Genomic DNA, 12238 nt, shown 5'->3' on the forward strand with positions numbered 1-12238 from the left:
TCCTGGATTTAAAAAACAGGATGATTCTCCAGAGAGGTAATTAAAATGGAATTATATTCAGACTCTTGTCTTTAAAACACAGTTATTTTAGATAAAATATTTTGTGGCACTATTACAGAACACTTCAATTGTGCACTTCCGATTCAGATGATTCGGATTGCATCCTTCACATTCTGAGAGCAAAAGTAGCGTTCCCTGGAAACAGAACACACTGCCCTCCTAGTCCTGACTTGAATGTTGGAGAGAAAAACAACAAATGTGAATAGAGTTACATTCTGAATGTCAAACTTCTTCCATTTCTTATGATAGGTCTCAGATCCATGCAGAAGAGACAAGTTACAGATACAAGGGCCCATAGTTCTGTAGTTCATTCTGGACTGCGAGGGAGTAGGGTAGTTAGCTTTTGTGTGGTGCAATACAATACAAATTATTGGGATTGTCATCTGCTAATGCACCAAGGATTATTGTTTAGGTGCCTCCAGGCAGAAAACTAATCTGAACAGTGTAGGCTTCTAGAAAGCAAGATGTCATGTCTAAGGAAATAAGCATTATTTATAGCCTCTACCAGGAAGCTTTCCATTCGATTGCATGGAATTATAAAATAATTTCCTGAAAAAAAAAATTTATGGATTTTCTATGCAGAATTTAACTGTGTGTCACAGCCCTCTAGTCTTTACATCAGTCTGTGCACTTTCCACTATAATTTGAAATTATAATCCGTAGTGAAATTGGTACTTCCAAGGGTACACTTATTGATGAAAGATACAAGAGAGTCCGTTGATCACTGTTACCTTCCTTAGAGCATTAGGGACATGGTAGATAAAATAAATCAATACCTGTCAGGTATGAGTTTTCAGTTCCAGGAAAGTGACTCAATTTGTTGTTGATTTCAAATTTGAAATCTCTTGTAGTTTGGATAAATTTTTATGGTGCTTGGCAGCAGTTAGGAAAACAAGAATTTATGTAACTAAGGTTATTTGGAAGTGTCCTCTTCATCTGTTTGGTTACGATTTACTGTAATTGTCAAACTCTTGTAATTGTGGGTATCATGCTTGGTGGGCTCATTTGGTTATTTGATGGATCTCAAGAGTAACATACATATCTTTTCTGATATGTTACTTTAATTATAAAATTTAGGAAGTCACTAAAAATAATGTGATCTCTAATAAAGCAAATAAATGCTTGTACCTTTTAATATCAGCAGAGGTAGCTTTCTTGCTTTCCTGATATGAATACTCCTCTGGTAAAATGTTTTGGCAAAGTGTAAAAAGAAAAAGAGGAGGAAGAGGCAACTTGTAGTTTGAAGGTTAGAGAGATGAGCAGTAACAGAGGTGGTCACCCATCACATGATCTTAGTCTTTTGTCTGTTCACCCAAATTTTATTTCTACTTAACGGTTTATTTCCAAATGGTGGATAGCTTGAATTTTACATTCAGAGGACAAGAGTCTGCCCTGTGTCTGTGAGTGTGAGAGATTAAAGAAGTAAAAGGCACTTGCTAAGTTGTTTGTTTTTTTTTTTTCTTAGCTCACTGTAAAAGTGCTCCTAGCACACACTGGGAAAGCATATTGAGCAGAGCTGTTTTGCACCCAGCCCTGATTCCCTGAATAGGGGGGAAAGGTGTGATGTGTGGGAAGAGCCTTGTCTATCTTCCACCCCTGTGCACCTGGCAGTCTGTTTGTGCTAACACACTGAGGCACATAAGCTGTGCATGGTGTAGACACAATGCTGTTAACTGTCTCCCTGCTGCATTGCCTCTGGCATTGAGCAGATTGCTAGCTGAGGATCTAGCCATGAATAATTGAAACAAATGCAGGCTGTTTATTTCAATGTATGGACATACTGTTTATTAGCTCTGTGTGACATACTCTTTCTTTCAGAGAAGCTTTTGTTCTGTTGCATCTTTCCAAACTTGTCAAAGCAATGTGTTCATGATTAGGAGCAGCTCACGTGATAATTTGCAGCTTGTTAAAAATGACTTGAATCACTGCAGCATGAAATGCATATATGAGCAGATTTCCTTCAACTTTGGAGAGTATGTTGCTGTTTATCAATGTTAGACAGAAGCACAGTATTTGTAAGTATTCCCGAAGTATTCACATATCAAGGTAAAGAGTGAAGGTTATCTTTAAAAATTTTAAGTTAAACGTTCAGAAGAACACTGAAATCCCCATCTTCAAACATGCATTAGCAAGGACTCCAAGTCCAACAACAGGAAAGTGTTCTTTGCTGTATATGAAATCCAGTATTTGTTAAATGAAAGCTTAATTCATGATAAGTTTGGGGTGGTTTTTTGAATGCGTATAGATAGTTACCCAAATTGCCAACAGCAGCAAAATGCGTTTAACAGTTTCGTTTAGATTCACTTTACCTGTTCAGAGAGCCTTTGGACATCCAGGAAACTGTCAAGAATCTTATTGACTGTGTGCTGCTGAGGAAAGACCCCAGCAACAGTGTTACTCATGTTGGGGGAAAAAAAAAGCATAGAAGTGGAAAGCGTAGGAGGGATGAATATGGGAACCATTTTTGTATTCCTTGGAAGAGCCTTTGAGCTGTGACAGAAGCAAGGCAGAGTATTTGAGATCTGCTCTTTTTCACAAGTTGCACAGATACAGCCCACAACATAGATCTTTTAGTAAAAAGCTTTTTTTGTAGTTTGGTTTAACTCACTTTCCAGGGAAAATAAAGGTACTTGTATACTAAAATATATTTTGGCTATATCTGTATGGGTTTAAATTTCATCTCTTTAAATTGTATCGAGAACTTAAAATGTAGTTTTAACAAGAAAAACAGTCAGAAGGGAACAAAGGGAAAAAAAGCTGTTTCTTTTTTTCAGTAGCTAGGTGGAGGTGGTACTTGAAATTCAACTCAGACCTCTTGCCTGGGTTTGAAACCTCATCAGCGCCCTTGTCCTGTTCTGAGTTCACACTTATTGCTTGTGTCTGTCTGTCTCTGGTTGGCTTTCTGGCAGGACTTTCTGCTTTTTATTTTTCCTCTTCAGATCCTGACAATAGTATCATTACAGCAGGGCTGTACTGATTAGATTATGCGGAATTTAGTAGAAGACCATAATTAGCATAATTCAATTGATGCTGTGTTACATTTGATTGCCCTAAAGCTCAGAAACCGAAGATCATAATGAACAAAGTCTCTGCTGATACATTGTGAAGATACTGTCACTTGGATATTTCTTCAGGTGATAATTGTTTGGGTTTTTAATTAGCTTGTATTAGCTTTAAAAAATATGATGGTAGATTATTAAGAGGAGCTCATACAAAAGTCTTTTCAGTACTGCAAGCGCAGTTTGTAGTATGCTTTGAGCTGTTTTCACTATTGAAGAGAGATTCTCACCTTTCTGTGTTCCTGGAGACAATTGAATTATCCTGCTTGCAGAGCTGCTGTAGAAAAACAAATTGGTGAAGTTACATGGGATCACAAAACTTTTCTTCTCCTCTTGTCCCCACTCCAGGGGAAAATAAAATTAAGATCAGAGCAGTTCACTGATTCTGTTTATTGAAGGGCAGTGAAACTGTGGTGCAAAGCAAGCATGAACAAAATCAGCTTTGTTGCTAGAAAAAGAATAGCGTGTATTTGACCTCCTACCTTTCATTGTTCTTGAATCTGGTGAGGGAAGCTAGGGAAGACAGAAGTGGATTTCCTTGACTCCACATTGCAGCTTCCCCAGTTTTCTTGCATCCCAGCTATCTGCAGAGGTCCTTCTGGAAAACGGTGATAGTCTCTTCTTATTCAGTTATTTCTATGGTGTGTGCATAGGGGGCACACTTGTCATGGAGAGGAAGGAGAATCACACTTCTCATCAGCATCTGATTTTTATTTTTGTACTAATCTATTACATTTTGTTCCTGAAGCAAACAGTGGAAGGCTGTCATTTAATGTACTGTCCATGTTGGTTATGTTATCTCCTTCCCCTGACACCCCAACTAAAACCCAAGTTTTTCTTTTTTTCTTTTTTTCTTTTTTTTTTTTTCCTCCTCCCTCAAGGCCCATTATAGGTCCTGCGTTACCGCCTGGCTTTAGGAAACCTTCACAGCACACTGGGAATAGCAGATGTTCCATAGGACCGTCTGTTTCATCAGAATTCCATACCCAGGTTTGTAAAACAGAAGTCTTTTGTTTTAGTACAACCTGGCTAAAATATTTAAACAAATAGGAGCCTGAAAAAGTCTACTAGCCATGTTTTCCAGCATGACAGTTTAATTCTAGATCAGAAAGTATTTGGCATATTTTTGCCTGAGTCAAATACTAAAGCATAAATAAGCCTTAAAAAAGAAAAAATCTGGTCTGGCTTGTTGTGGTTTTACTCTTAGACAGATGATGCCCAAGACATCTGGAATCCTAAACTGCAGTGACAGTGATTCTTCTTAATATTTTTCCATTCTTTCTTTTGGTGTGATGTCCTTCACAAGTGAACATCCTGGCAAAGTTCAGGTTTTTTAAAGACATGAAATAAGTAATGCAGCCTGATAGAGTGAAAATATTTACCTATAAATCAAGCTTTTACTCCTTTGCTGATGGGGGGAGCAAAATGATTGAATATTTCACTTATCTTGTCCTTCTTAAAAATGTTTATTAGTGCATGCATTAGATAAGTTTATCCAAAAGAATGCAATCAAGAGTGATGCTATGGTGTCATTAATTGTTCTTATCAATAGCAAGATGATACCTGTAACTGGGAGCAAGGCAGAGCAGGACGGTGACACTAACGCATTTTTTTGGTTTGTGTTTTTTGACTGCTCTTATCAGGTTACATAAAAACTAATTCCTGTAGTCTAATCCGTAGCCACAAAATAATGCATATACTACTAAAGAACATTCAGTAATAAGATGTGTGATAAAGTACAGCTAGAAGTATGGGGAAGATTGGGGAAGTACCTGGAGTATTGCATTCAGCTGTAAGGCCCCCAACATAAAAAAAACATGGACCTGTTGGAGGAAGTCCAGAGGAGAGCCATGAAGATGATCAGAAGGCTGGAGCATCTCTTGCACAAGGACAGGCTGAGAGAGTTGGGGGAGCCTGGAGAAGAGAAGGCTCTGGGGGAGAGCTTATAGTCGCCTTCCAGTACCTAAAGGGGGCCTACAGGGGAGATGGGGAGGCACTCTTGATCAGGAAGTGTAGTGACAGGACAAGGGGTAATGGTTTTAAGTTGAAAAAGGGCAGATTTAGATTAGGTATTAGGAAGAAATTCTTTACTGTGAGGGTGGTGAGGCACTGGAACAGGTTGCCCAGAGAAGCTGTGGATGCCCCATCCCTGGAGGTGTTCGAGGCCAGGTTGGATGAGTCTTTGAGCAACCTGGTCTAGTGGAAGGTGTCACTGCCCATGGCAGGGAGGTTGGAATTCGGTGATCTCTAAGGTCCTTACCAACCCAAGCCATTCTGATTCTATGATAAGCTTCAGTTCCCTAAACAAGGGCCCCTAGTACCATTCTGAGAGATGAGAATCCTCTGCAGCAGGCTGGCAGATAGAGAGTAGCACCTTAGAGAAGCTTGCATCCTTCCTTAGCAGCACCTCTTAAACCAGGCAGGATACCCTAAGGCATCAAAAAGCATGCTGGATACTAGTGTTTAGGCAATTGAATCTCTCTCATGCTCTGATAAACTAAATATTAATTCCTTGTGAGAGTTAACTTTTGCTTCCACTGTTATACTGTTTATTTCTAAAATACTTGAATTTTTAAGTTTAACTCCCAGACACTATGGGACACGCTAGGAAGGAGTGAAGCAAAGGCTGCTCTGGAACTTCACTTTTTTTGATTAGTAGTTGTGAAGTATATCGTTCTCCAGCCTCCTACAGCAACTGTTGACATAATCCTTCATGAAGAATGATTGTCTGACATTTTTAAGATACTCATCGTCTTATAAGTCCAAATAACGATTAAGCAGTTTATCATAATGACAGATCTCTTGAGGCAGGGATGTCAAAACTCGTTTGCTATATATTTTACAAACAAAAAAGTCTCTTTTCTTGTAAGTAGACTTTCTAGCATCAGCTTTGTTACAGCTATTACAGAACTTAGATTTTTTCTCTTCCTAATAATATTCTTGTTTTTTACCTTTTTGTTTCAATTTATTTAATTATTTTGTATTTTAGTACATATTTAGAGGCAGCTTATTCCATGCTGACTCTTCAGTTTATATTGATTTTCCCTTCAAACTTGAAGGCAGTATTTTTAATGTTTGTTTAATTTCATCTTGTTTGAGGCAGGTGGTAGTGGAGTGAATTGAACTTGGAACTAATGAGAAAGGAAATGAGACATTCTTCTTCAATTAAAACTCAGTGTGGAATTTGTCTTTCATCTTCAACTACTTTACAATACAATTTTTTTTTAATGCCTTATATCTTTGCATTTTTTTTTAATTTGTTTGTACACAGGGAGAGGGAAGTGTTTTACTACCTTGGTTTCTCAAGATGGGTATTTCTCTTCTGCACCAGTTCCTGAGAGAGAGAATGCAGTCACCCCATTTTCTAAAAGTTAAAGCAATATCGGAGAGGTAGATAATTAGTGAAAGATTGACTATGTAAATGTTTTTGAGAAAAAATTACAAGAGAAACTGGTGTTACATATTCACAGTATGTTTATAAACAACTGGTTATTTCTCACCCTCCTCAGTCTTTCAGATCCATTTCATGTAAATTATCATACAGCCATTAAATTTGCTAAGCCTCTTCTTGCACCTTGTGGTCCACACCCAAACCTAGCTGTGTCTCTTGCTACCTGAAGCTTGCCTTCCCCACTGTTTATACCTTTGCTGACTCCTAAAGGTAGACAGGGCCAACTGGGTTGGGTAGCTTGGAGCAGTGTCATTAAAGCACGCCAGTTTCTGTAACAAATGGCACACATAAGAGTAAAGTGGCTTATTTCACACCTGCTGTCTTCCTTAGCCTAAATCCTTCTACAGCAGTAGGATGCCAGCTATGAGCAGCCTGAAGTATTGGGCTTGAACTCACTGTAGCAGGATACCTTCCTGATCTCTTTTCACTCATCTTCTGTTCCCCGTGTTCCCATGAGGTGACTCTTCTAGTGAGGTTCTTTACTCCATTCTTGTGTTCTCCATTGGGTCACCTCTGCCTTGGGCACCTTATTTTACACAGAAGACTCCTGATACTGTTTTTCCACTGCTGATTGCTCTTGAGCCCTTATCTTCTACGATGATGTAGTATCTTGATTCTAGGATGTCCATGTGGTAACCAAAGTTTGACATAACAAAAACAAGCCATTCCTCCCCACCTTCTTCATCCTTCCTTTGAAACTTCTTTGCCACCACCTTATATTCTCAGGTAATGTTATGTGCTTCCTGAGTATACAGCCTTGTGATCATCCTACTCCCGTTACTTTATCGCCCATATTCAGGCTGTAGCTAAATCTTTTCACTTTTGTAGGTATTAGGCACCTTAGCTTTGTTTCCAGGGCGCTGTGACATCACCTTTTTCTGTCTAGTTGTGCCTCTGTCTATATCTCTACTGCTTTAACTTGGAGGGCCCTGTGAGCTTTCTGTACAACTGCTAGCATCCCCAAAGATTCTTATTAACTTCTAGTCCTTTTCAGACTTTGTTTTTTGAGCAGTTCTCCAAATAATTCGTTAGAATGCAATGTCAAAAGGGATAGAAGCACTGAATGACAGAACCAAGAGATTAGACTGGCAGATACTATACACCCAGGGGTGTAGTACCGTGCATGCCCCTGTCCCCTAGCTTGCATGTTAATCTTTCTAACATCCTTACAGAATCTGAGCTCAGGGCAGTTCTTGCAGTGCAGAATTGCAGTCCTTATTACAGAGATGCATCCAAATGTTGCTGGTGATAGTAAGGCTCAAAGTATTAAGGGTGAATGCTTGTGCGTTTCAAATTTATCTGTGGCCACAGAGGCTACATGGCTGTGTGCAGAGCCATGTACAGTAGCAGGACTTTGTGTGTTGCCACTGTGTTTACCAGCAGTTTTGCCTCTGACGAGATGATGCTTTTGGAAACATGGAGAGTAAGTATTCATGTTGAAGTGTTGGAAAAGGTCTAATCTGGAGTTGTAATCCAGGTTTTTGTTGCCTGACTGGCAGATGCATTGCATTAGGTTTATATGCTCTTCTAGACGAAATCATTCTAATCCTCTGAAGTGGAAGTGTTTCTTCATGGTCTTAGCACTATGGCTGAGAGAAATATTTTATTTTTGGAAGGTAACAGATAGTAGTGAGGAAGAAGACAATCTCATAGGCCCAATGCCTGCCAAAGAACCTGTGGAGTCTGATGTGACTAAAGAGTTTGAACGCAGAGCTCAGAGAATGAAGGAAAAACTTACTTCAGCAGACAGCGTAAGTTGGATTTCTTAATTTCTAATATTGTTGCTGAAGTGTATTTGTGTTTTTCTTTGCCTATTTCTGTGTGAATCCAGTTGCAGTTTTGCTCTGAATGCTAAGTGTTTGCAGTTGTTAAGATGAAAAATCCATTATTTCTTCTGGAAGCTAAGAGAGTCAGACAAAAATTTTTGGTTGTCTGCTTTTTTTCACTCTTCGCTCCTCCACCCCCAATATTTCTTTTGTAAAGGATGAACCTAAGAAAGTTACCAGGGAATCATGGATGACAGAGCTTCCACCTGAACTGAAGAGTTTTGGATTTGGCTCAAGAACATTCAAGAGAAGAGCTGATGACAAATCAGGCGATAGATCTATTTGGACAGATACTCCAGCTGACAGAGAGAGAAAAGCCAAGGTGAGCATTTATTCATGCATATACACCTGCAGGCAGTATGCATGTTGTCGATATTCTGTGAAAACAAAGTAAAGGTACCCTGAGCTGTTCAATGAAACTTTTTTACAGGTTTTTCTTTGTTACCAAAACTTATTAATTCAGGCTCAAAGGCAAGGAGATAATGATTTTAAGTAACATTGATATTCATTTATTCCCTCTCCCTTCTGTAGTAGTCAGATACTCTGTATCAGCTCATTGAATTTCCAATTACAGCGTGTCCAGTTTCTTTTATCAAGCTGAGCAAAAAATATCTGGTGGCCTCTATCCTGGCCTCTACTCTTCAGATTTAATTAAAGTAAATAGAGTTTTCCTTGCTTTTTACTTCAGACATACTGATTACTATAGCATGTGATTTGCTTCTACTCATCAGGAAAGAGAAGAGTCAAAAAAGTCAACCAGTAAAGATAATGAAGAAATTGTATTATCTGGGAGAGACAAGAGACTTGTTGAGCAGGTGACTTCATACAATGTAAGTGTAATAGCAAAATACTACTTCTTCTTGCATTTCCTTTAATTCTTCACTCTTTTCTTCCAGTTCTCATTTCTAGCACTGCTGGTTTCCGTGGTGATGCCACTACAGTCTTCCCTTTTAGTGCCCAAACCTGCTGCTGTTTAAGTCATTAGAACATTTGCCATTGACTTCAGCAAGAGCAGGATTTGGGTCCTCGAGCTGCTTCTGAAAACAATGTGACAGAATTGAGGCTTGTGTATATTGTCTCAGTTTTAGGTGGTGCTTCCTTTAATCATCCTCACGTCAGGACATGGTTTTTGGGAGTAGACAACCTTAATTCAAATATTAGCTTGCTTCTCCAAATTACCAACATCCCAAGAATAAAACACTAGTAAAGGTTTAACTTTTAGGGCAAAATATGCATTAACCCAAAAGAAGCTTGATGGGCTTAAGCAGATCAATGCATTAATTACACTATGTAAATAATTATATTAACTGCTCATTACAATAACATAATTACATGAAGTTTTCCTCAATTTCTGCAGAAGCAGATAATTTTCACAGACCAATGTTTATAACTAGAAATCTGAACTACATGTCAAATTCCCTCTCACTTTTCTGTCTGCCAACCCTGTCCACCAGAGTATATGGATTGTTGCCTGCCTTACAGCTGTTTGTTCCAGGTCTTCCCTGATTTGTGGCCTGACGTCTTATGGGAAGGCAATCTGGTCTCTTGAGAGTGTAATTAATTTGAGAATCACAGCCGTGGCTTATATTACATGATTTAAGTTTATCTGTCACTTTTAATAATTTATTTGCAGTTCATTAAATCACACGTCCCTCTAGACTTAGAGGCTTGCAAATCTAGAGCTATTAGCATACTATCTTAAATTTCTTCTGTATTGTCTGTTTCTACTGTCATTACAGATAGAGTAGAATACTTTTAATGTAAAACTATGGGTTTTGCTCTGTACCATTGCCAGAATAAAACATATAGACCTTTACTGTCTTTAAGGTTAAAGGAGTTATCTCAAAAAAAAAAAAAGTTGAACCAGGCATCTTGTTTAAGAACAGTGTTTCTTGGTTTATTTTGTTTGTTTGGGGTTTTTTTAAAATCAGCTCTTTTCTGATTTTTCAGGTAGGTTTTTTTTTTGTTGTTCTTTTAAAGCTTTTTCCTCTGTTATTTTCTTTTTTTTCCACTGACCTTTATCAAGGATGCTTTCATAGAACAGGAACTTCATTTCTTAAAATAATTTCTTAGAGCTAATTCTTTCAGTGCTGATGCCATATACATTCTCTGGTGCAATTCTGTCAACATTGACACAGTTACACCCATGAATAAGTATTATCCATTTTCTGTTTTTCATGAGAATCATTTCTTACGTCAGGTATGAATTATTTGTATGTGTGATGAAGTAAGTGTTTGCACACAGACTGAAGGGAAATGAACCCTTGGAATAAGGATCTTGTGTTCCTAGACATGAGAAAATAGAGCTGCTCATCTTTTGCTCTTTCTGAGGAGAGGATTGGTTTGGACTGGTCCTATGGCTCCTTTGTAATTATTTGAAAGTCAAAGAAATTGATTACTTAGGGATACACAAGTACACTTTACCGGAGTAAAGGAGGGTCCACATAGTCTTGTGAGAATTAATCCTGCTCCTGTGTGAAATCAGCAAAAGTTTTATCTTGTATTTGGGCTGGATCATGCTCTTTAATAAACGCAACTGAAGTCCTTCCTTGACTTGGCAGAACACATGCTGTGGCTCAGACGTGTGACTTTGTCCTGTGGGCTTGCAACAGGTGATTCAAAGACTGAAAAGTTAAGAGCACATACTAGAAACACAAGAGTGCATGAGAGTAAGATTGAAAGGGTATCTAGCTTGTTCCTGCCCACAGCAGTGACCAAAGCCAGATGGTATGGGAAAGTGTATAAGAAACTGGGCCTGCACTTTGAGATATTTCACTTTGAGATATTTCTCTTGACATGTCTTAATTTGTCTCTGATAATTCTAGCAGAGCAACTTTTATATTTCTTTTGCATTATTTTTTTAATTTACCTCCACTGTCTGTAGAGATTGGACAACATTATGGGTATTTTTTATGTCAGTGAATTATTAGTATCTTACTCACTGTAGATTAGATTGCACACGCTGTTTGCTCTGTGTATGCTAAATTTATCATTATGTTCTCCAGTTACTAAGCTGTTGTCTTTTTCTGGAATTTTTAGCCTTCCTAATTCCTATCTTTCCCTTTGGATTTTCTGTATGTTGTTGATATTTTGTAATACTTTATTTCCTCTTCCTTCTTCCCATTTTTCCAGGAGTCAAAGAGGTCAGAATCTCTCATGGACATACATCAGAAAAAGCTAAAGAGCAAAGCATCCGAAGAAAAGAAAAAACCTCAAGAAAGAAGGCCATTTGACCGAGACCAGGATCTCAAAGTCAATCGATTTGATGAAGCACAAAAGAAAGCTCTTATAAGAAAATCCAGAGATCTGAATAGCAAATTTGAGCACAGTAAAGGCAATATGTTTTTATAATATGAAAACATGAAGCTTTTTTGAAGTGAATTCAACTGAACTTTGAATACTTTATTTTTTAAGTATTTATCTGTAAATATTTGTATGCAAAATAAATATCCTGATGTTTAACTATTTTTCTTTGTCTGTAAATACCCTGTTAGGGGCGGAATCGTCTGTACTGAAACTAAGCTGATAAAGGGAAGTCATGGTATAAAAAAATGATAATGTAAATTTGCTACTTTAAAATATTGACTCTTTTTTTTGTTAGCATAAAAATAATTAATTAACATAGGTATTATTTTAAGGAGCTCTAGATTTGATCTCGCACTGGAGTTGGCAGTTTCCTCTTTCTCCTGCTGTGCTTAAGCTATTCTTGCTGAGCCTGACATGAAGGCTATGGAAAAATCCTATTTAGGCTTGTGGGCTGGACATTGCTTGACTGGAGTTCCTGCTGGGGAGTATAAACTCACATGGCAGCTCTTATGTTCACCCAGTGCTCTTATTTCTAT

General features: G+C 38.1%; 1 protein-coding gene across 1 annotated transcript in view; it reads left to right on the forward strand.

The window, feature by feature from the left end:
* Positions 1 to 11861, forward strand: part of GPALPP1 (GPALPP motifs containing 1) — a 13171-nt gene extending 1310 nt beyond the window's left edge. Inside the window, 6 exon segments of the mRNA XM_010077336.1 lie at positions 1 to 36; positions 4001 to 4109; positions 8187 to 8321; positions 8554 to 8718; positions 9128 to 9226; positions 11529 to 11861. The exon segment at positions 1 to 36 is cut by the window's left edge and continues 29 nt beyond it. Of these exon segments, the coding sequence (XP_010075638.1) occupies positions 1 to 36; positions 4001 to 4109; positions 8187 to 8321; positions 8554 to 8718; positions 9128 to 9226; positions 11529 to 11747 (763 nt within the window). The 3' untranslated portion in view covers positions 11748 to 11861.
* The last annotated feature ends 377 nt before the right edge of the window (positions 11862 to 12238 follow it).

Source organism: Pterocles gutturalis, unplaced genomic scaffold (assembly GCF_000699245.1).
Source record: "Pterocles gutturalis isolate BGI_N339 unplaced genomic scaffold, ASM69924v1 scaffold35653, whole genome shotgun sequence".
Lineage (NCBI taxonomy): Eukaryota > Metazoa > Chordata > Aves > Pterocliformes > Pteroclidae > Pterocles > Pterocles gutturalis.